At 50.7% G+C, this 23,441-nt stretch overlaps 11 protein-coding genes across 11 annotated transcripts; 8 read left to right on the forward strand and 3 right to left on the reverse strand.

Annotated features, from left to right (window-relative positions):
* Positions 1-544: 544 nt before the first annotated feature.
* Positions 545-2,438, forward strand: Z518_07139 (uncharacterized protein; the record flags this gene model as incomplete). Its single annotated transcript, XM_013415268.1, has 2 exons — positions 545-808; positions 861-2,438. 2 exons carry the CDS (start codon positions 545-547, stop codon positions 2,436-2,438), a joined length of 1,842 nt encoding a protein of 613 aa, XP_013270722.1.
* Positions 2,439-2,920: 482 nt separating this feature from the next.
* Z518_07140 (uncharacterized protein) lies at positions 2,921-4,111 on the reverse strand (the record flags this gene model as incomplete). Its single annotated transcript, XM_013415269.1, has 1 exon — positions 2,921-4,111. One exon carries the CDS (start codon positions 4,109-4,111, stop codon positions 2,921-2,923), a length of 1,191 nt encoding a protein of 396 aa, XP_013270723.1.
* A 283-nt stretch (positions 4,112-4,394) lies between these two features.
* Positions 4,395-4,831, forward strand: Z518_07141 (uncharacterized protein; the record flags this gene model as incomplete). The annotated part of the gene is made up of 3 exons (XM_013415270.1): positions 4,395-4,435; positions 4,492-4,724; positions 4,779-4,831. The coding sequence occupies 3 exons, from the start codon at positions 4,395-4,397 to the stop codon at positions 4,829-4,831; spliced, it is 327 nt and encodes a 108-aa protein (XP_013270724.1).
* A 637-nt stretch (positions 4,832-5,468) lies between these two features.
* Z518_07142 (uncharacterized protein) lies at positions 5,469-7,040 on the forward strand (the record flags this gene model as incomplete). The annotated part of the gene is made up of 1 exon (XM_013415271.1): positions 5,469-7,040. The coding sequence occupies one exon, from the start codon at positions 5,469-5,471 to the stop codon at positions 7,038-7,040; it is 1,572 nt and encodes a 523-aa protein (XP_013270725.1).
* A 58-nt stretch (positions 7,041-7,098) lies between these two features.
* Z518_07143 (uncharacterized protein) lies at positions 7,099-8,322 on the reverse strand (the record flags this gene model as incomplete). The annotated part of the gene is made up of 1 exon (XM_013415272.1): positions 7,099-8,322. One exon carries the CDS (start codon positions 8,320-8,322, stop codon positions 7,099-7,101), a length of 1,224 nt encoding a protein of 407 aa, XP_013270726.1.
* Positions 8,323-8,654: 332 nt separating this feature from the next.
* On the forward strand, positions 8,655-9,986 carry Z518_07144 (uncharacterized protein; the record flags this gene model as incomplete). The annotated part of the gene is made up of 1 exon (XM_013415273.1): positions 8,655-9,986. One exon carries the CDS (start codon positions 8,655-8,657, stop codon positions 9,984-9,986), a length of 1,332 nt encoding a protein of 443 aa, XP_013270727.1.
* A 2,430-nt stretch (positions 9,987-12,416) lies between these two features.
* Positions 12,417-14,245, forward strand: Z518_07145 (uncharacterized protein; the record flags this gene model as incomplete). The annotated part of the gene is made up of 3 exons (XM_013415274.1): positions 12,417-12,918; positions 12,971-13,445; positions 13,501-14,245. The coding sequence occupies 3 exons, from the start codon at positions 12,417-12,419 to the stop codon at positions 14,243-14,245; spliced, it is 1,722 nt and encodes a 573-aa protein (XP_013270728.1).
* Positions 14,246-15,909: 1,664 nt separating this feature from the next.
* Z518_07146 (uncharacterized protein) lies at positions 15,910-16,155 on the forward strand (the record flags this gene model as incomplete). Its single annotated transcript, XM_013415275.1, has 1 exon — positions 15,910-16,155. One exon carries the CDS (start codon positions 15,910-15,912, stop codon positions 16,153-16,155), a length of 246 nt encoding a protein of 81 aa, XP_013270729.1.
* Positions 16,156-17,063: 908 nt separating this feature from the next.
* Positions 17,064-18,422, forward strand: Z518_07147 (uncharacterized protein; the record flags this gene model as incomplete). Its single annotated transcript, XM_013415276.1, has 2 exons — positions 17,064-18,205; positions 18,260-18,422. The coding sequence occupies 2 exons, from the start codon at positions 17,064-17,066 to the stop codon at positions 18,420-18,422; spliced, it is 1,305 nt and encodes a 434-aa protein (XP_013270730.1).
* Positions 18,423-20,784: 2,362 nt separating this feature from the next.
* Z518_07148 (uncharacterized protein) lies at positions 20,785-21,471 on the forward strand (the record flags this gene model as incomplete). The annotated part of the gene is made up of 1 exon (XM_013415277.1): positions 20,785-21,471. One exon carries the CDS (start codon positions 20,785-20,787, stop codon positions 21,469-21,471), a length of 687 nt encoding a protein of 228 aa, XP_013270731.1.
* A 139-nt stretch (positions 21,472-21,610) lies between these two features.
* On the reverse strand, positions 21,611-22,762 carry Z518_07149 (uncharacterized protein; the record flags this gene model as incomplete). The annotated part of the gene is made up of 3 exons (XM_013415278.1): positions 21,611-22,405; positions 22,453-22,536; positions 22,586-22,762. The coding sequence occupies 3 exons, from the start codon at positions 22,760-22,762 to the stop codon at positions 21,611-21,613; spliced, it is 1,056 nt and encodes a 351-aa protein (XP_013270732.1).
* Positions 22,763-23,441: the final 679 nt, after the last annotated feature.

Raw genomic sequence — 23,441 nt, forward strand, 5'->3', positions numbered from 1 at the left:
AATAAATCGGCGGTCGGAAAGTATACGCCTATGGATGACGGCAGTGCTCAACTAGAAGGTAGTGGTATAAAGAGAGGATACTCTGTCAGGATTTCTGTTAAAAAACCTTGCCCCCCTGGACTTGGAGTAGTGGACGGCCCTATTGCCGGCGAGGCCATTTCCAGGCACGACCACCCAGGAGGTGTGCACTAGAAGCCCATTTATCCCACCGCATCTGGGCTACTGCAGAGCATATGCCACTTCGCGTCGTCCACCAAAAACACCCGGCGCTGGTGCTATCCGACTTTCTACTTCCAACCACCCTTTTACATAGCACAGTCTACACACCTCGCTATCTCTCACACGTCTTCCTTTACCGATCTCATCGTCTTCGCGATTTTTGAAATACCTCATCCCATCCACTGACGCCGTTCAAGTCTGCCTCATCACTGCTGGACGCGTCGGAGCCTCGACGCCCTGAATTCTACCAGCCTCTCCCCTGTCGGTTTCACTCAACCTCATGCGCTCCTGATCAAATCCCCCTCACGCATCCTCTCCTGTCACCATGTTTTACTCAGAACAATTGCTGGCCAAGACCGGGCCTCTGGCTCGCGTTTGGCTTGCGTCCAACGTCGAACGCAAGCTTTCCAAATCCCAAATCCTGCAGTCAGATATTCAAAGTAGCGTCGGGGCGATCGTGGATCAAGGGCACGCGCCTATGGCATTGCGCTTAAGCGGTCAACTCATGTTGGGCGTGGTGCGCATCTACGGAAGAAAAGCCCGCTATTTGCTGGATGATTGCAATGAGGCCTTGATCAAGATTAGAATGGTGAGTCCGTCGCATGTGTCGCGCAGGATCGCTCTCTCACACCGATCTGCAGACTTTCAAATCGACTAACAGTCATGATCTGCCTGCTCATACTACGACTGCTGTTGATCTCAATCTTCCCGAATTACTCACTATCGACGATCTCTTTTCCAACGTGGATTTCGCATACCCGATGACACAACAACCAGCCATCACGGGAGCCCACTCGCAAGATCTCGATGAAGACTGGACGAGCACGCTTCACCCTCAACAAAGCAACACACAGTCCTTACTGACGCCTGGCGCAGAGCCTCTGTACAATGACGATGACCTCCATCTGGACTTTGGGGACCGAGCTGATCTGGATATGAACGAGACTACTGTCAGCATCAATGTCGGCCGGAGTGCGCCTTCCCCTAAGACTGGCGGCGAGGAGATTTTTGGCGAGGAGGGTCTCATTCATGATGACGACGACCTCCACCTGAATCTTGGTGATAGTGACGATGTACCAATGATGGACGAGGCTGACCTGCCTGCTCCGGACGACCGAGCCCTCCCAGGACCTGGCGATGACGAACCGCTTGCATTTGGAGACGACGAGACCATGCAATTGCGACAAGCGGCGGAGGAGCGTCAGCGGAACTCCGAATCTCCTCTGTCAGAAGCGGGCTCGGCGGTTCTGCACGAACTTGATGAGACTTTCCAGAACCAGGAGGCAGAAGATGTTACAGAGGTCGTCGTTCAGCAGCGCCAGAGAAGTCGAAAACAGAAACCACTGGCCCCTGATGTCGATACGGTCTTGCACAACAAACAGATCAAAGCCCAAGGAGAAGACCGATCCAAGATCTTGCGAGCGCCTTCCTTCCTTCCTCGAGACCCGATCCTCCTCACCTTGATGAATATGCAAAAGAATGGCGACTTCGTTCTGAACGCGATGAATGACGGCCGGTCGAGAAACTGGGCCCCCGAATTGCAAGGCCTTCTATCATTCGAGACAGTTACGCGACCAGGGCAACTCAAGCGGAAACGGGACAGTGGTATTGGTGGACTCAGTGAGGATGAGCACAGTGAAAAATCACCGCGATTGGAACGTCCAGAGGATGCGATGGAGGATGAGGGTGTCCACGTTGACGAACACCGCACTCCAGGAATTGCCGGTGTCCTCCCCGGTGGCAGTGCCCAACTTCGCACCGGTGAGGGAGCACCCACGTTGGAAGATGTCGTTCCAGGAGAAGACGATGAAGGTATTTTTGGAGGTGATGATACGTTCGACGACACCACAATGCCTCTCGTCCATCCAGCAGACAGTGGTCCGATATCTTTGGGGACGAAGCGTGCTGTTCACTTATTACGTGATCGACTAGGTGATGCGGGAGGTACACATCCCTCATCCCCGGCGAAGAAATCGGTTCTTCTACAAGACCTGGTACCAGAAGGCACCACGAGCAAAGAAGAAGCTACCAAAATGTTTTTCGAAACACTCGTTTTGGCAACCAAGGATGCTATCAAAGTTGAGCAGGGAGACCGAGCAATAGGTTTGCCATTACGAATCAGAGCAAAGAGAGGATTGTGGGGATCTTGGGCGGAAACCAGTCCGAGCGAAGATCCTGCTGCCATGACCGCTTCACAACAACAAGTTGTTGCGGCATGAAAGTTGGGATGATTCTTTTTCAGTTCATTGGCGGACCAAAGGTTTGGGGGTGCCGGGGAATTCTGTCAGTTTTGATACCACACGGGCTGGGGTGAACGGAAGCGGACTTGGAATTGAGTTGCTTGGTCCTGGTCTTGGTCGACGATGGCTCGTATCTGGGGGGAAATGACAAATGGCGATAGGATAGGATGCCTTAGGTCCGAAAGCGACGGCGTCTCCGTTTTCAGTCTCGAGTCTTCAAATTCTTGCCTTTTTGTTAGACACCGATGGCTCCAGGCTCCGTCTCAATCGATGAAATGAAAACCAATGTTTCTTCACAGTTCAGTGACAACATCAATGGCTTTTCTATTCCCGTTCTCTCAGTCTCAGGTCTGGCGGCCACAATATAATGTCTCTTTATACCATAGATAAAAGGCAACGTCATTTGGAACCTGGTCAAACTTATTTCAAATACATCATCTGTGAGAATGGCGATGAGGTAGCTAGCCATCCTTGACCCAAGTGCCGTCGTCCATTTTTCCTTCCCGCTTCGGACCCTCTCGCCTCCAGGTGTCGACCAGGCCCGACTTGGGATCCTCGTCCGGAAGACCACGGGAACGACGGACTTCGAGTACAGCATCTCTGACGCGTTTGGTGCATTCGATTCGCAACTGAATCGCCTCAGGGTGACTGGCGAGGTTCTCGGGCACGAGGCCCAAGTGGTGCTCGTCCCATTTATCCATGCCGGAAGATTTGGCGTCCTCGTCACAAAGCTCGCGCCATCGTTTCCGTAGGTCCCCAAACACAGCTTCCACGTCGAGCTCCTTGCCAAATGTCACTGTGATCTCCTTGCCTATGCGCGGGATGAAGCGAGGGAACGAACGGCTTTCGTGCATTACCTGATCGGTGCCTTCGATGAACAGCGGCACGACGTCCGGACATTCGGTGGGCTCGAGGATCAGTCGAGCCACGCCCCATTTGAAATACCGCATTGTTTGGTTCGAGGCTTGGTGAATCATTCCTTCGGGAAAGATGTGGATCCACGAATATGCATTGCTCGCGTACCGAGAAGGGGAATGGTACCATCGCACATCACTGGCACTGGACGTGTAGCACGGTGAGGGGTCGATTTCGGAAAATGGGTCGATACAATCCCGCGGCCAGCTGGGTTTACGGTAGTTTTCGTTCCATTGGGGTCTATTAAATGGGCAAAGCGAGTTTTGGCGACTATTGATCTTGGAGAAGAGCCTGACGCCTTCCATCATGGTCGACTGGAACGGACCTCCAAACGGTGAATGCGCCAGTCGGTGGATTGGGAGGACCTGGCCGAGAGTGAAGAAATGTGACAGAGGAGTATTTTTGAAGCAAATGTCATAGCTGCCGAAGCTCCAGCGGTGGTTCATGTAGCCGTGGAAGGCGGCGAAAGAAAGGGGGAGGACCCCCCATATGAGGGGATCATCCAGGACGGAAATGTGGTTGGAGACGGTCAACAGCCCTCTGCAACGCGTCTTGTAGTCTGAACGCGCCTTCAAGAGTTCGAGGAATCGAGGCAGGCCGTGAACCTCTGTTTTGTTCAGGCCATAGAGGAAGAAACGCGACAGAGTTGCGACAACCAGGATCGTCTGGTATGAGGCGGCCCTCCAGAATAGACTGGGTTGCTCTGTGTTACGGAGGTAGTCATCAGGGGCAAACATTGAGGCTGTTGATTTCCATCGAGTGGAAGACAACAAGTTACGCAGACTGCGCACTTGTGTCCTCATCAACAAAGGGTACAGTCACTTACAGAAATGGGCCGATCGCAGTCTGTCGATGGATGCGGATGCAGGGCAGGAAAAAAGTTGTGAGGGCCATTGGCTGCGAGCAGCTCCGCCGCACCGTCAACTCCGGCCAATCATCCGGAGCAAATCCCGTCATTTTTGATCATTTCTACCGCGACCTCCTTTTACTCCGGCCTTCAATTAGGAATTGGGCGTTAACATGTTTAGACCTACCGCCGCTCTGTCGGGAGGTCTGTTGTGGTACGTCGGCTCTGCGGACAACCCGAAGGTCCTTCCAATGCTGATTGATTTTGCAGGAAAATTCCGTGGCGACTCTCCCCAACTCAGAAAGCGCGTCAACGAAAACGATTAAAGCTGGTCGATAAAGTTGTGGACACTGTCAGCACCGCTTTACAGAACAATGGAGGGATGACGGCAAAGGCGGTAGAGAGATGGTATAAGGAGATGCCCCGGGAAGAGGAGATGCTTCCTAAGGACAAATACACAATCTTCGATCGCAAAGAGAAGAAATACCGAAAAGGCATACATAGTAAGTTGAAGGAACTCGACTTGGGGTTTTCAATTCATTGACTGAGATGCGCAGAACTTCCCAAATGGACGAGAGTCAGCCAAAGAGTCAATCCTCCTGGTTTCTAAAATACCCACCATTGTCATGGGTCATCTATGCGGGTTCACCATATCTCTGCCAGCACGTACCACAACTCTTCATCCGATTCTACAGCATCAGTTGCGACGAGTTGCTCTGATGACCTAACAATTCTGCGGGAATTTGGGACGATCTGTGGACAGGGGGTTATGCCCAAGGATTCGGAGCAAGTTTTCGAGAGAATAAGGAGATCGACCACTTCTCATGGCCGTACAAGTATAAATTGTATGTGACCGGGGTGCATGCAGAGAAACGGCTTTGCCATGTACAATATCATGTCCCAACTCTGCTGATGGCGAATTTTCCAACATCCCTCCGGAGAACATTGCATTAACAGCGAGGAAGAGCCAAAATGGCAATGCCAATGATATAGGTCAGATTCAACACTCTTGCAGCAAATCAATCAAAAAAAGAAGTGCTCTAGCATTCCGATGAGAACTGAAATAGAAAAAAAAGGCAAAACCGAGGACATTTTGGGGTTAGGCTTACATCCTTTTGTCTGGGCTACGTCTGCAATGTGACACCCACAATTCTTTCCGTCTTTCTTACATTTTCTGTCCTTTCTCCTTGTGTTTCTCCCGCTTGGATCTCTTTTTCTCTGTGCATCCCGCGGTGATAGTGCAATACATGCCCAAGAAACACCAACAGAAAGCGCTCCTGACCAAGCCGCAATCCAGTACTCCCAACACGTTATCGTTGTCCAAGTCCTCCACATCGAAGCAAAGTGAACTCGCCCAGCAACGCACGGTCAACGAGCTCATTCGCGAATCTCGCCGCTTACAAATAAGAAATGAATTCCGCCGTCCTCCGCCGTCCTCCAATACGGGCTCCATCCCGCCTGCGCTGCGAGTGGTCCTTGACATTCCGCCTCCTCAACCGCCTGCCCCTCGCCTCGGTGACAGAGCCACTGGTCCAAATCGTCTGCGGCGCGTCCCCGGGCCTCCGCCTCCAAGGAGCTGGCTTACAGACAGTATCCACGCTCCGGCGGCCGTCAGGACTGCGTTGACATCAGCCAGCGAGAACGAGAATCGTCGAGTCCTGATCCGCACGAGCCATTTGCCAGACTGTACTTTCCCGCCGCCCCAGTCCCTCCAGCATCTCCTGTTGAAGAACATAGCGAGGGATTGGGCGTGGCATGCGAAACACGATGAGGACTATTTAGGCGTGTTGCCTACGAAGCTGAAGGAGACGCTATTAAGTTACCTTGCAGTCTACAACGAAGTGTCTATCAATCCGCTCCGGATATTGTTCTTATCGTCCGAGTCCGAGGCCGAGGATCGCGCTGAAGTGCGTCGTTTGGATCTGAGTAATGGATTAGGAGCATGGACCACATTGAAACAACTTGAACGAGATCTTGTGATCAAGCAACAGACGCCACCTTTGACGCCGTCGGATTCGAGTTCTATGATGGCGACTACGGTGGAAGCCTCGTCTTCGTCGTCCACACCTGATAGCTGGGATGCGGACGATGACGGCAATGAGCCGACAAGTCCGTCGTTCAAGAAGGGTCCCAAGACAGGGCCCACCTTTGTCAACTTGAAGCACTTGTCACTTGCGATTTCTCCGGGAAATGCGACGGCCGCGTCGTGGGCGTCTCTGCTTTCTCTGGCCGCGGAATTGCAGACCTTGACATCTCTCTCGCTGGCATATTGGCCCCAGCCTACTTTCACGCCCAACGCTGCTTCCACAAGAGCGGTCATTCGGACACCGAGCGCCAGACCGGTGGTGTATGGCGGCTCAGACATTTACACCCCATATGATAGCAACTGGAGAGAAGCTGCGGGAATCCTCCGAACATTGAGTCGATCATTGTATTGCCTGAAGTGGCTGGATCTCACGGGCTGTGGTGACTGGTTTGCTGCTCTGCAATGGACTCCGTCGGCGACGGGGTCTTATTCTCACGAGACCCTTGGGCCGGAATGGAATGGCGGTTGGAGAGGACTCGAGAGACTTGTTCTCGAAGTTGGATGGAGGCCAATCCCTCCGGAAGCGGAGAGTCGGCCAGCGGATCCGGACGAGTCATCGTGGAATGTCGAGAATGAGCGGAAAGTGTATCGCCATAATAAGGAGCGAGAGCGGTTTGCTGAGATTCGCCGCACCGCGCAGTCCGTTGCCCGATACTTGCGAGCAAGTCGAAAGGATCGCGGGGGGATATGGGTCGAGGTCGATTTAGGGGAAGACCTCGCTGCGTTGGGATAGCCAGACCTCCATACACTCGTAGTGCTTTCAACGATGATGATTTCAAGCCGTCTCTTGGTCACTTTGTGAAGAAATTCGTGATTCGCTGTGTACCAGCTTCCACTTTCTTTGAAGGACTGGTCTTTAATGTCATGTCCTTGTTACTCGTCGCACTCTTGGGTTTCTTGCCGCCAGGAGATTTGAGCGGGGAGGTGAGTTTCGTCGGCGAGGATGAAAGTTTGGTGTACTTCTTCATCGGACCATCTTCGGCTTCATCGGCATGTGCTCGTTTTGGTCCAGGACGTTCTTGAGGTGGACTGGTGGGCACGGGAAGCGGTGCGTTGTTCTCGCTTCCGTCTTTCTCAACAGTGGTCCTGTTCTCTTCTGGCTCCTTTTCGACTCCGGTCTCTTCAACCGTGTCTCTCGGTTTTTTGGCATTGCTAAAGAAGTTGGCAATATTCCTCTTGTTCTCTTTGCTGTCGATGGGGACAATGAAGCTGGGAGAGTTGTTGCCGACTTTGCCCACGGCCGTGTCGACTGGGTAGCACTCAAGTTCGCCCTCGTAGGGTTTCAGAAGGGCTTGAAGCTCTTTCGACCATTTGTTTCGCGTTGGGTCCAACCACATTTTGATCTCATCGGTGCCTGGGTCCAAAATGACCGGCATTCGGTCGTGTAGAAAGTTCAATTGTTTGTTCGAATCTGTGGTGATGATGGTGTAAGTGTACAGTTTCTCTTCCGCATCTTCGTATTTAACACAATCCCATAGTCCGGCAAAGTACATCAGGTTACCGTCTTTTCGCTTGACGAAGTAGGGGATTCTCTCTTTTCCGCCAGGTCCTTTCTTCAACCACTCGTAGAAACCCTGTGCGATCACTATACAGCGCTTTTTCTGCTTCATGGTATTCCACATTCCACGGTTTTCAAGCAATGAGTCGTCTCGACAGTTGATTGTCCGCAGCATGGAGCCGTAGTCGGGAGCACGTTTTGTCCAGAATGGAATCAATCCCCATTTCATAACTTTGATCTGGTATTTGAATGTCTGGGCCTCCGTGGATGTAGGTTCAGTTGACTGTGGCGGTTCTTGGCCTCCTTCGGTAGCCTCATCACTTGCTTCCGACTCATGAGCGTCTCGAATACCGTGATCGGGGACGTCTGCTCGGTAGACGAGGCCGTATGCTCCGGGTGGAAAGTTATACGTCTCGCGGGCTTCGTCATCTTCCGGAGCTTCGTCTACAGGCATACCCTGTTGTTGGAGTTGGTAGCGAATAAACGCGGCGCGCTGTGAAGACGTTAGTTTTGCCATCGAGCAAGGTGAGATACACGTACAATGCCTAGTGCGTATCTGCCGCACATCTTGTGCCCACTTGGAAGGTCTGAAATGTTTGGTGACGGATATTTTGTGAACGCGGTGGGCAAATAGAACGAGTCTTCTTTATGGAGGAGGTGCCGTGATCGAGGCGAATGACGTCGAGCACAAATCTGGGGAAAAAGGGTCATTGCACGGTTCGGCCCACCCGTCTGCCACGCCCATTAATTTATATGGGGGCTTTTTTTTTTCTCTGGCCGCCGTGCATTCCCAATCTTTCCTCATTTCGACAGCTCGACAAATTGATATCTAGATTCTACTCTGTGACCATGGAGCCAAGCACGATTGCGCGTCAAATGATCTGTACCCTCAAGGCGACACATGTTCCTCGTTCGTGTGCATTCTCCAACAGCTGTCGCAGCATTCCTAGAGCTCGACTTCGAGTCCGCCCTGCGCCTGGCATTAGTGGCCGAATCCAGGCGAGAACGGCAAAAACTTACGCCCGGCCTCCTAATCGAATCGAACAGATGGTCATCGATGCTCGAGTGCAGTACCCGAGACTCTTTCCTTTCCTGCTTATCGCTTCCATTGGTTCGGTGACCATGCTCACCGTGATGGCATATCAACAGTACTACGGAGATGGTGTAAGCTCGGTATATCCTCCTGTCGTGGAAGAACGGTTACGACTTGCTTTGCACTACACTCACATTGAACCGGATCCCGAAACCTCATCAAAATATTTCATGCAGGCGATTGAAAATGCGGAAAAAGTGGGAATGGATCCATTCAGCAAAGAGGTGCTAGGCATTCGGATACGTTTCTCGCAAATGCTGGAGAATTTCGGACATGTGAAAGCTGCAATTGAAATTCTCGATGGTGTGACCAAAGATCTTGAGCAAAGATTGAACGAGATAGACGAGGGGGGACCCATTAACGCGAACAATGCATCTGACGAGAACATGACCAAAGCCGATCTCCGAAAGAACCTGATCAAGGGCATTATTCAGAATAAAGTCAAAGTGTCTTCGCTCTACGAGAGTGACTACATGCAAGATTCAAGGAGGGCCAAACACACTCTATCGGATGCAGTGGGCTTAGTCGTGAAGGAGTCAAGAAATCCCCAGACCAACAGTTTCAGTGATGACAACGGGGCTGGCTTAACAACTGGCGAGATTGCGGCAATGCTGTCCCGAATGGGAGACCTTTATGCCCGAACCGGGGAGGAAGAAAATGCTGTGCAAGTGTACATGCTCACACTTCAACCTCTAAAGGCATCGTGCAACGGTACAAGGTCTTGCAAAGAGGTGCAAACATTTAGCAATATTGCTTCGGCTATGGATCTGGCATTGAAAAAACCAAATGCCAAGATTAATGGGAAGCCAGCAACCAAGAAATCACTGGCTGAAGGACGACGTGCAGCATTGAAATGGGCAGACCAAGCCATCGCAGCCGCTGATGTTGTCCAACCCGCAGACCGTGATGAGATTTGTGACTTGGCTCTCCTTACGGCCCAGATGACCCGTGCCGACTTGTTATTAGAAAACGGCGACAAAAACAAGTCGCGCGAAGTGTTCCAGAGTTTACTGCCGACATTGAAGGAGAAGAATCTAGTTCCTCTGATTCAGGCGGCGGAGCAGGGCTTGAAGAAGATCACTGGCTGATCTCTGGATTCTGGAGCCTCATGGGTTGAAAATGAAATCCAGGAGCACGACAAAGTTGTACTCGTTACTCTGGATACCAAGCAGGTTCCTCGCCCGTGTGAACCATTTCCGCCGGATCCCATCGATATGGCATGAAATCCTCCTGACGGTTCCGGCCCGGTTTGCATGAACACATGGAACGTGGTTAGACCCAAAAAGGGTCTAACAATATGGGGCAGGAGTTGGCCTGCAACTACGACGATGAAATTGTTCCCTTGCCACTGAACTTGACGGGGAACGACGATGCTGGAGGCTGAATAGCGGTGCCAGAAATACTTTCGCTCTCTGTTTTCCCGCCCCTTCGCTAGCAAATTGACAATTTGGTCCGCTGGTTGTGCAAACATTAAAACCATGAATCTGGAATAGTGAAGGTTTAGACTCGACGTTCTGGAATGGGCAAAACCGCGAGATGTCCATAAGCGATTCCGATGTCTTACCACTGCTCTGGTACATCAGAGGAGTGGACACGTTACAACGTACCCGCCTTTTTCAGCGTTGAAGTGGGGAGAAAAAGGATTCTGATTGGCTCAGCCCAGACCTCCTCTACTGCCTCCTCGACGACGCCCTCATGTCTCAGTATGGAAAGTTTGTTCCGCTCTTAGCTGGACATAGCTCAACAATTTGTGGTTCTATTCTCCCCAGATTTTCTATTCTTTCTACACATGAGGCTTTTCTCGCACGAGCAACCCTGATGCGAACCAATCGTCCCACAGCAACCTGCTTTTACCGACCACGTTACAGCCGCTGATGAACCTCGACATTATTGCGTACTTCCTTCGTGACCGAACAATGCGACGTCTCTATTGTCACCGTGCCTTTCTACATGACAACGTTTACAGATTGGGATTTGGCGAGCTTCAATGCTGTATAAAAGGCTAGGTCGCCCAGTGTTTGAAATACGTTTTGTCCACCATCATTGCAACAGACAAACAATTACCGTATTCCTTTGGTTCGTTTCTCCTTACTACAGTCGCTTCAGATCTGATATTTCCTTTACTACTATACTCGCTTGAAACATATCCTCTACCGACTACCTCTGTATTTCCCAACTACATCGTCGACAAAACAAAATAATCATACACTCTTCAGTCTCATTTCTCATTAAAGCTCTCACCACAGGCGCTTTTGTTCTTCCTCCGACTAACATAACCACCACTTCCCACTATTACGGCTTTGGTGCTAATGCTGATGGGTTCGTGCATCATCCCAATGGGGCATCAGCAGCTCGGCTTTCGTCTGCTTCGAGTTCGACTTGCTTTTGTGGCATTGGAATGGCACTCGACGGCAAGTGCAATTCTCCTCCATCCACCACGACCTCTTCCACTTCCACAACATCCGCTTCATATTCTTGCGGATTTGGAACTGCGTTAGACGGCAAATACAACCCACCTTCAACTAATACCAGCACCCTGACCACCACAGGTGTCTCTCATTACCATAGTTTCGGCACTGGTACTCCAGTCTCACAATCCTGTGGATTTTGGCACTACGCTTGACGGGAAGAGCAATTTCCCACCAACATCTACCAACTCGTCTAGAACTATCACGACCTCAGTATCTCACTACTACGGATTCGGCACTGCTTTGAATGGAAAATGCAACTCAGTTCCCCCTCCTTCCAATGCCTCGTCTGACAATGCCGCCACGACTCTTCTGTCTCATTACTGCGGCTTTGTTACGGCGCTCAACAGCAAATGTAATCCAGCACCGCCTACTCCCACGACCACCATAACCGGCTGCCTTACTCCTGCTATCGTCACTGTGACTGCCACCCCTGCATGGACTCATGGACACTCAGCAGGACCTCCACATCAAGTTTTGGAAAAAGCTGCTCGGCCGACGGTCACTGGTGGTCTCTAGGAGCATCTCGGCCAAATATAAGACTGCAGGGCAAGCAATATACTTTCTTCTGTGCATAGCGAGGAGTTTGGAACTGATTTGCAAATGCATGATGTATATATCAATATAGCTCCATCACAGTTATTCATAACAGTATTCACACGGTATTTTGCCCCTTGGACGTATTATGTCAGCGACCTTTTATGTGGAGGATCAACAGGCGAAACCCTCCCCCGCTTTTCCTTCCGCCCTCTCCACCCACCCTCCAACCCAGCCCGAACCCACAACCGTTCCCAAATTCTGTGCGGCAGTTCCTCATCCGACCAAAGCAGAAAGAACCATGAGGCCGTTTCCGGACATACTCTAGCGCCGGGCCTCGTGACTACCAGAGTCCCCAGGATTTAGCGAGCCTGGGGTCTTCGCACCCCCCACACAAATACCGTTCATAGTGCATTAGGCCCTACTCGAATTGCGGTCGAGACGAAGCATCACCATTCATCACCGCATCAAGGGCCTGAATCCGTGGGAGATTATGTCTACGAGTGACAGGATATGCAACAGGCGAAAGCCGTAACGATTCGGCCGAATGAAAGCGCTGGACTTGCAGCGTCGCGCCCTGCTCCAAGGACTTTCCAATTTGTTACCGCAAATCCATCCTCCGAAGCTGAACGTTCTCAAAATAAAATTCTCGTTCGCTCCAATGCCTCCAATTTTCACTGGCGACGAGTTAAGAAATCCTCCGATCCTTCCGCCAACCGAGGTGTATCAAGACGACGTCCGACAAATCACAACCAGACCAGATCTTCCAAGAGGGCACTGGCACCTTTGACTCCGCAGCAGTATGAGTCCTCTTCCACCGAAAGTGAACGATCGACGCCAAAGAATGAGGTGGATCGCGACGAACACAAGATAGAATCGCCGGCCCATCACAGCAAGCTGATCGTGCTGCCGAGCAGTAGTTTGACGACACTGATTGTTTCTGGACACCATGATCCGTTCGAGACATATCCGTGCGACCTTCCGAAGGAGTTCGTCAGTCCCATTCTCGACCAGGGTGAGTTGTCCCCAAGGGTCCGTGAAAGCTCCTGTCTAACTTCTCGGCCCAGTCAATGGGTTTTTGTCATTAATGTTTCCGCCAGCGAGAGGACAATTCTTGAGTCCCCTCGCCGAGACATGGCTTCGAACAACGTTTCGCGATCGAGGTCTTTTCCATGCGTCCTTGTTCTGCCAACTCACAAGAAATCGAATTTTCTTCTCCTCGGCGCCCGAGACGCGGGAACAGATGCAGTGCTACAATGAGACGATCCGAGGTGTCCACGAGAGATTCAAGGACGCCATACTGAGTTGCGAAGACGAAAACATACTCTCTGTTTATGCTCTGTCTTATCATGGGGAATTACGGCGTGACCCTCCTGCCGTAGCGCCATCTCAAGGGCCACTGACCACCTTGCAACTATTGCACATTTATGGTGGCCGCCTTGAAACTGTGCAAGTCCATCTACAAGGCCTCGCCAAAATGCTGTCTCTGCGGGGTGGCATCTCGAAGATCGCACTGCCCGGTCTGGCCCAAGCGATTTCCTTGTAAGAAAGCTTGTCTTCTTCAGTCAACGAACACGGCTGACATGATTTTCCTTAGTGGAGATATCGTCGTCGCCTGCCAAAATATCGCGAAACCGATGTTTCCGTATGTTCCAATGCATGATGATGTTATCGGACCCCTGAACACAGCATCGAGAAGGACCCATCCTCTCGTCGGCCTAGGCAAAGGGTTCCGGGTTCTACCGGGTATGTTGAGTCATGAAGAAGTGTCAAAGCTTCTTGCGGCTCTCCGATGGATTATCCAATACACGTTCGCGGTAGATGATCATGTCGAAGGAAGGCCAGAGGCCCAAGCCTTATCTGCCTTGATGGACGAGAGGAATTTCGTCCAACACAATCTCATGCTTTTGACACCAGACCCATCTGAAATCCGACAGGAACACCCAATGCATAGACTCTCCCGTCTTGCTACCGTCATTTACAGCCTTCTCGTGGTCTTTCCGCTCCCGGCAGTCGCGGCACCATTCCACCAGCTCGCTCATGATGTTCGGTCACAGCTCTCACAACTTTCCATCCAATCCCGATGGACTGAAGCACCTGACCTCATTCTCTGGATAACAGTGATGGGTGCCATTGCCGCGGTAGGGTCATCAGATCGAACGTGGTATCTTTCTGCTTTGGATCGCCTTACCCGACGACTGAACATCAAGACATGGGCGTCTTTGAAAGAGCGGCTGAAAATGTTTCTTTGGTTTGAGTACACCAATGACTCGGATGGACTCAAACTTTGGAGAGAAATTGAAGAATCCAGTGTATTTCGCATGGCCGATAGGTTGCTTTGATTGCTCCGTCGATATGAATGAGATAATGCAGTCAGCAGTTCCGAGGCAGAAACCGGCTAGATTTTGCTCACGACTCCCGCAGAAAGGAGGTCAATCATGTTCCCTGTTCAGAGAAACCCCATTAGCTACGGGGACTCGTCAGGACTTCTACCTGGAGGACCTAAGAAACGATAATCCACGAACCCTTACACCGAGAATTTTGGGCTATTGGTTATCAACATGGCAAGTATCTCTTGTTCAGTCTCGGCAATCGCCAGTTGGAGCAGAGTTATAACAGACTTGGCCATTCAAGAAAGAGCGCTCAGGCCTTTCGACAATGGCGACTAGCTTTTATGTATTTGGGGCACATCGTTCGCGGCAGGAATGATTCTCAGCTGGTATGCTTGATTGAGATCGTCGTCCGTCTTGCGCGGTGACATGACGGCGTCGCCGCCCTGATGCTTCGACACTGGGAAAGCTCGTTGACTTGGACCCCGATGTATGTGATATGCGATTGTCCATGCTTCGCAGGCTCAGCCGCCTTGAACCAAAAGATCAAGGAGAGATGATAGTGTCGTCCAGAAACTGCTTTCGGGTGGTTTTCCGCTACAATTTCTACTAACCAGATTCTTTTTTTTCCCCCTTTCCTTGTCGAATCTGAAACCATGCTGATAGAGGACGAGCCAGGTTCTGGCCAGAGCGACGTCAAACTTGCTCAGCTCAGCTACGTCTAGTTGATTTCCAAACATGTTCTCTGCATGGAAGCCATACGGCCGCGAAGCACTAAGAACAGCAAGAGGCGCGATGGAAATCCTCATGGCATCCAAACACTTCAACTAAGGGGGAGCCCTAGCGTTGGCTCACATCGCTGACGGCGCGATGCCGCATGCCTGGGCTTATCTGACACATCTACGTGACTGCGTAGAAGTACGAGAAAGCTTTACCACCGCGCACTCATGAAGTGGAAAATTACTATCAGATGCTAATTTACCGCTCCGGCCTCCCCGAAGATTTCATCCTGTCGTCTTCCAGACCGTTGGACCCACTGGCGCCGACTCTAAATATGCTTGAGGAGGCGGACAAGTGGATGCGCGAGGACGAGATCTTGAAGGCCAGGACAGATGTGCTGGCCCCAAACGAAATGTCTGTCTTCAATTGATGGCTGATCCGGCTTAAGCGGACCGAGATCGACGGCCGGATCTTTTTGCGCATGAAGCTTGTACTGCTTCTTGGGTTTCATTCAATCTCGAAATTGATGAGCATAGCCACGAACCATGTCCAGAATTCACCACAATCCTCAGATTCAACACGAGAATGGATCACATAGTTCGCCAAGAAGCGGAGAGAACTGGAACTTGGCTCACCGAAAGGTCTTCCTTATCTTGATATCTTATACACACGTAACGGCCCCGGCTACTTTGGCCGCGAGCGCGCTTCCAATACCACTTCGAAGCGACTTCCTATCGATGGTGTCAAAACGACTAGGATCTAGGCTATTTCGGTGAAAGACCTCTTCTCAGCCTTTAGGTACAAAATCGGATCACGGTCGTGCTGTCGAAATAGTATCATCATGTCCACCTCGCCAGCTCCCTTCCTCGACACATCCCGGATTACCCACAAGTTCCGAAAACCGCAATCAAATTGAAGGCGTTGGCATTGTTGGAATCGTGGGACTAACGTTGACGATGTACCTGAATGTCCCGTTCAACGGACCATTTTACAAGCCTGTCGGGTTCGAGGAAGTTGACGTCGCGGACATCGGGAGATTATTCGAGGACGAGGCGCAACAGATCTGGGATCAGGAGCAAAATTCAATTCCGATGCCTGAAAGGAGAGGGTGGATGGTCAAATGGCTCAGTCAACCGCATGAGCAGCCTTTTAGATCTGGGAAACTGCTAGTGGAAGAAAGAAGCGCGGGTCGATATTGGTAAAGATGCTGATGAGAGTATTTTAGTTTCTTGTGCTCCTGTATTGCAGATCCATCACAGCAGCACTGGTCCTTGGACGACTTTCATGCTAAATTGGACCGTGGCAAGGAGGCACGGTCTAGGCGAGGTTTCACGTCAAGTCTTAGATTGTCATGCCAGTGTGGAACCATCTCGACTTTGGCTCAGCCTTGTCTGCCCGTCGCCTAAGATGCAAGGCCTGGGCTCGAACTGGTCGATGTCTGGTCAGTTCTCATCGCCCATTATCAGTCCCATTTTCAGACACTTGCTCCCATTGGATACTCTCGCCTTGATCAGAGATGGAGGTGACGGCGCAGTGTGGATCTTCCGCAACACATCCCTAAACGACGATCGACAGGTAGCATTCGCGTCGCAATTGGGCGGCACACTCGAGGAGAATCCGTCCTGGAGAGGCATCTCTCCGACGCTTCAAATCTGGCAATCAACGGCCGGCATCGGGGTGCGCATTCTTTGCTCCTCTCGCATATACACGAACTATGACAGGACGAGGATGATCTCCTCGTCACCACAGTCTAAACAAATAGGCACTGATACTAGTTGTCATTCGCCTTAAGCATCCGGTATATCCTCTTCTACCTGTCGATATGATTCAGGCCACACTCTCAGACGATACTCCCGGATCTGTATTGTGGTCGCCTCAAATCCCCCCCCTTCCTCTCCCCCCACCCCACACATCCTTTGAAAAAGTGGGTTCGCTTAGTCTCAGCTTACTCTGCTGATGAAGGCCTGAATGTGACGTTTTCAGAAGCAGGATTCTAGCAAGATAGAACGGATTGGGGCAATATTTAGTATCCTAATATTTGTCTTCCTAAGTCAAGATTTGCTGTTAGCTCTCAATCAACAGTCATCATCCAACAATACTCGATCTCGCCATGTCTGATCTCACACCCTCCATAATTGCTCTCGCAGAAACAATCAAAGCCAATACAGAGACAGTTTCGAACTATCTGCAAAAGAATTCCATTTCGCCACTCTCGCTATCTCCTGATGCATATCCATTCTTCCCGGGTACTGGACCTCCAGGGATTGAACCCTTCCCAAAACCACCTCCAGAAATCCTGGACGCCAGGAAACAGGTGAGAGAGGCATGTGAACTCTTATCGCAACTTGTCACCGGACCTGTGGACCATTTCTTCCACTTCATGTGTGATCATTTCCACTCTGCTGGCCTTCAATTCATTTACCATTTCCGAATCGCGGAATATGTACCCGACGAAGGCGATATAAGCTTTAAGGACCTTGCTTCTAAGGCCGGCGTGGATGAGGGTCGATGTACAAGGATTCTGCGAATGCAAATGACTTACAACTATTTCCGGGAACCTAGGAAAGGTTATGTTGCTCATACGGTAGGCTCCAAATTGTTCAATCATCCTACAAAGAGGGATGGCTTGGGATACATAATTGAGGAAGGCTTCCCTGGGAGCTCAAAAATCTGTGAAGCCTTCGAAAAGTTTCCAGGAAGTCAAGAAAGGAATGAAACGCCATGGAATGTAGCCCACGGCACGAGCCTTCCCATCTTCGAATTCTTCGAGACGCAACCGGCAAGAATGAAGCGATTTTTCGGCTCCATTAAAGCCTTTGGCGAAGGGGAGGGTTTCGATCTCCACCACATGATTGCTGGGTTTCATTGGAAAGGAATTGGTCAAGGCCTGGTTGTGGATGTCGGCGGCAATCATGGGCATTGCAGCTATGCGATTTCTCAAGTAGCCCCAGATCTTCGATTCATCGTGCAAGATCTCGAAAAAGTAATAGCAGAGGCCAAGGGAAGGCAGCCAGAGGGCAAGGAAACCGAAAAGATCAAGTTCGAGGTCCATGATTTCTTCACACCTCAGCCGATCAAGAGTGCCGATGTCTATCTCCTGCGACTCATCTGCCACGACTATTCAGACAAATATGCTGCCAAAATACTGAAAAACCTTGTATCTGCCATGGGACCAAAAAGCAGGCTCGTTCTCGTCGATTCGGTCATGCCGGATCCCGGTACCCTCAGCAAGATTGACGAGCGACGACTGAGGTAAATCTTCCTGGATAACCAGAGTGAGAAAATAGCTGACAGGATATATTTCAGGATTTTGGATGCAGAAATGATGCTGACTTACAATGCTGCTGAGAGAGATCTAGAGGGTTGGAAGTCACTGTTCAACCAAGCTGACCCCAGACTAGAATTGCGCAGTGTGGTGACGCCCCCAGGAAGTTCTCTTTCTGTTCTAGAAATTGGCTTGAGAGAGTAATTGTGACAGCGAAAGGGATCATTCCAACCGATTTGTTGTAGACTTGCTTTCCAAGAGCCGGAACGTCCCAGCATTCCTATGGGCCCACCGTTCCGTAAGGAGATCCGGGATCATCCATTTTTTAATTAATAAGCTCTAAACTATTTTCTGAAGTCACAGCTACTGCTGCTCTTCCAACTGTCTGTCTAGCATGTCTTCTGCACCACCCATTATGGCGCAGGAAGACGTATATGCCCGGGACTCTGTCGGTGGAAGAGAGTTCGCTGCGATGCTCGAGGTGGGAAACCATGTTCCAATTGTGTCTTTAGGGAGATGAACCGTCGTGGAGGGCCGGACGAAGTCCTACCCAGCCAGCATCAGCCATGTCTTCGACATGATTTCAAGTAACGACTTGCTTCGTCGTGAAGGGTATCAACGGCTTGAACAGTGAAAGCGCGACTTCCAGGAGTTCTCCGACGGCCAGTACGGAGCAGAGTGGTGCTTGAATATCTCGAATCTTATTGTTGCAAGAGTCCAGCAGCAGCGGCGGCGGCGGCGGCGGAATTTGAAACCTTTCCACAATGAGGCTGATTTTGTATGCGATCCTCGTGAAGATAACGGAGCTCATCAGTCAGGGGCGACAAACAATGGCGCAATGCCGGACGTATCAAATTCTGCTCAATCTATACCCACTCTGCACCTCATATCTCGAATTCGTGGCCTCCATGTGCAAATAACCTGGAAGCAGACCCCACCGCAGTAGGAGCAACTACCAGGCAAGTTCCGCCCGTAGAGGTGTTTCAGAACTTGACACCTTCGAGTTATCTGGGCAAACCTCTGGGGGACTTTGCCTAGTTTCTGACCAAATCGGTGTACTGGACGACGTTTCGAACATAGCGCCGCTCAGAGGAGGGATGTGGCTGGACTTCATGGGCGTAGATATCGGCGTAGATATCAATGTGCCGGACTCAAGCGTCGGGGGTGATTGGATATGATAACAAGACATGAGTGGATCTGAAGATCTTCTCCCAAGGCCTGCACTGTACCTGACTCGACTCGACTCGAAAAGAATGGACGAAGAAGAGAAAGGACGGGATGAAATTTAATGTCGGAAGCTGAATTCAACGCTCACTCCAACTCAACTGTTTCAAATGAATACAACACACCAACCATCTCCGATACCATCACCACTCATCTTTTTTTCTCTTTCATTTTGTTCACTTCATTTCATTCTAGCCCAAACCCCTTTCTGCTTCAGCTCTCGGCGCATGTTCAAAGTCCCTCAAAAACCGACATTGTCGATGCTAGATTCGGTTAAGATGGTCGCGACGTCCTTGTCCGCATTGAGGCCCCAGCCTGGTGATGAGAGGATGTTGAGGGCGGTAGGTGCAAGGTTTTTCTAATCTTTGCGCAGGCTGAGGTCTAAGAGAGTTGTGTATTGGTTGGAGTGTGATGGATGAGGAATGAGAGTGATGGACTGATCATTTTGTCGTGCCCTGGCAGTGGAGGGCCCATGAACGGGGCGACGGGCGCGGTAATAGGTGCGATGCTATGAAGATCACAAGTGTTAGAGTCGGGTTAGGGGAATGTTATTTCTGGTTATGTGAATGGCCAGAAAGTTGGAACGCGATTGAACTTACGTATTGATGATCTGAACTCTCAGAGTTGATGTCGACGGTAGAATGTTCGAGGAGAGAGATGGTTTGGGAGGAACAAGGAAGTCTGTTTTGGTAGACGAACTCATATTGGCAGAAACTCTCAGTGTACGGGTACGGTGCCAGTGTAATAGATTGGTTGTGTGTCGTAGCATGATGGATGAAGTGGCATTGATCACTACCCGCGGGAATATTGTCGGGCCTTGTGACATCGAGCCTGTCTCATTGGGCGCAAGGCTGAGAAGTGCTCGAGAAGGCTCGAAGTGGAGCCTCGATCAACCACCCGCGGACTGCGGATAGACCAAAAACCTAGATTCCTGCAACGAAATGTGCGTAGGTATTATTGATGGAGCGGAGCCCCATGTCTGCGTAACTGTCCAGTGCATCTTTAACTCATAAAATGTGGCGATCGAATTATATTGTGGACAGTTTGCAAGAGGATAGTTGCCACTCAGGCGTACGAGCCTCGCAAGGCTGGCCCAAGGGGCCACTTTCCAAAGGGCTTTCCCGACATTCCGGCTTGGCGAAGAATTACGATGAATTTGACAGCCTTTGCGGCAGTGCATAGTGACATTTTTCCAAAGTACATGGAACAGCAGTCTAGAGAACACCGCACTGTAAGGTCAGGAGGATGAAAGCTTTGTGAAGTCGAGCTGATTGCCTTTGTCGTGCGCAAATTTGTTCTTGCATTGCTTTTCCGGCTCTCACCATCGGCCGTCAAGGGCACCATGTCAGCAGGAAATTACGTCCATCCAGCCACATATCCTAACCTGTCTGACGAAGAAATATCCATCGTCCAGCAGATCCACGACTTTACCGAGGAGTATTTCCGCAATCCACGTTTCGACGCATCTCACGATTTCGACCACGTCAAAAGAGTGGTGAACAACGCTCTTGTCATCCTCAAGAAAGAGGAAGAGGACCGAAAACGCAAAGTTCTGCCGGCATTGAATCCCCTTAGCGTCATCCTTGGGGCATTGCTTCATGATGTCGAAGACAAGAAATACATGTCCACAGATAACAAAGAGTCACCCTTAAAACGAGCCATTATAGATGCTGGAATGTCTGAGGATTATGCGGTGCAAATGCAGATGCTGGTGAATGGGGTATCATTTTCTTCCGAAGTGAAGGATCCACCGCGTGTAAGACACCTCATTGAAATCATCCCAGAACTGGCAATTGTTCAAGATGCCGATCGACTCGACGCCATCGGAGCAATTGGAATTGGCCGATGCTTCACCTTTGGCGGTGCTAAGGGCTCCCAGAGGTTGGATAACTCTATCCAACATTTTGAGGACAAGCTGTTGAAGCTTGAAGGAATGATGAAGACCGAAACCGGGAAGGCGATGGCCCAGGTGAGGTCGAGCAGAATTCACGAATTCATGGCGTGGTGGCAGGATGAGGTGGCCTCGTAGGTCCACGAACCAGAGTGGTCAGCGAAAGTGAGCAACATCTCTCGAACCTTCAAATGCTTGAGCACCGACGGCGTCACCCAGGTCTTGCGGGAACTTGTGGGACGGGGGAGGACATGTCTCTCCTGAGATCAACATCAATTCAAGTTTCCTCGGCCTCTCCAGGCTCCCCCAGGTCTTCCTCAGCCTGCTCAAGAGGATCTTGTTTGTCATCGATGGCCGAATGAGATGCAGATCCGGTCTTGGGTGGAGGTGCCAACGGTGTTCCTTTCCGCGATGGAGCATGATCTTGTTCGGCACTCTTTTTGGCTCCCTCGGCAAACATATCCTCAAAGCCATTATTTGGCGAAAGGGCACTGTGATGTCTTCCTTTTCGTGCCCGGGCTGGTATTGAAGTAGTCGGAGGAGCATTGGGATTCATCATTGGAGGTGGAGATAGACTCTGAGCTGGCGCCGGTTGGAAAGTATGGGAGGGGCCGTCTTGTTGTCCATCTTCCATCTTTCCGTCTGCGTCGAATAAATTCTCACCGGGAGCCTGCACCTCCTCCCCCAAGCCGACTGGAAGACGATGGAGGGCACCGAAACCAAGGACAGCTCCTAATGCTCCTTCTCCGCCCCATCCTCTTCTAGGTACGAGTTCGAGCTCTCTGACGACGTCAAACTCTGAGTTGTACACCCAAAGAACCAAACTTCTGTTGAGGTGATCTTCCACCAATTCACCCAGTGCCGCTTCTCCTTTCAATGTGCCGCTGGGAGAACCCAGGATGTAGTCACTGTGTGGCAATAGACCAGCTTGGTGGGCGGGGGACAGAGGTGAAGGGATGGTCAGGACATGCCAGATGTTTTGAGTTGAATTGAGAGGTGCCAGTTGGAGACTCAGTCCCAAGGTTTGTGGTGCAGGGGGAACGGTGACGGTCAAGGAATGTGTTCTCTGGCCCTGCAGGAGTCAGTAGGTATAGCATCAGAGGAAGGATAGCTTCTGACCTTCGCGCTCCACAGATCGAGAGAACAGTACCCGCCCGCGCAATTACGAAGTTCAGTGGCAAAGAGATTTGGGTCGGGGAAGTCCTGTAGACGGTCAGCTACAGGTCTATAGCGCATTAATCCAGTGCATTACCAGGAAATGTCCATTGATTCCAATAATAAAGTCAAACCAAGGTTCTAGAGGCAGATCTTTGTTGACATTTCGAAGGACCTGGAAACCGTACGAAGTGTCTGAGGGGCCTGAATTGTCTTGCTGTGGGCCTGGATCGGCATCGAGACGAGCTATGAAACGATTCAAAGCGCCAAACATGCTGAGAGCGTTTGAACGCAAGGCAGCGTGGACAGGCGAATCTCAATTGAACTAAACAGCCACCGTGTTAACGACGCGCGGGACAAATTTCTGCGGAGCATTGGGCCTCTTACGAAGCTCCATTTTCTCCAGTTGCTCCTTTAATGATCTCTTCTAGAAGGTGAGTGGATGCAGTGGTCTTCACCGCTACATTTGTCCTGTTGCCTTAAATATTCAATCGCGAAAGTCGAGCGCAAGAGGTTGCCCATTCCAAGAATGTTTGTCGCCTACATCGGTTCTCGTATCCCGCCGCGGAATGTAGTCTTTTATGTAGCATTACGTCCTTCTCGCTTAATCTGCTAACTTGAATAGTGATTCCAACTCCTCCGAACGGAAGATCTAGAGCATTCTTTTCAGCAATGCCCTTCTGACACATAAGTTGCATAGAAAAAGCTTGAAAAGATTCGGACCAGAAGACACAACCGGTCGAGGCAAGATATATTGAGCTCGACATGGCAAGCTCCCCGAACCAAAATACCATGCCATGATGGATCACAAACCTCTATCCCTGATCAACGACATAGAATCATATCTTTTCCAAAGAAGTACACTCTATGCACCAAGATCAGCCGTCCGAATGTGATGAACTGCCTGACGACCAAAACTAGCATTGAGTGGGTATTTCTTTGGAGATGGTATG

The sequence above is a fragment of the Rhinocladiella mackenziei genome (assembly GCF_000835555.1).
Source record: "Rhinocladiella mackenziei CBS 650.93 unplaced genomic scaffold supercont1.5, whole genome shotgun sequence".
NCBI lineage: Eukaryota > Fungi > Ascomycota > Eurotiomycetes > Chaetothyriales > Herpotrichiellaceae > Rhinocladiella > Rhinocladiella mackenziei.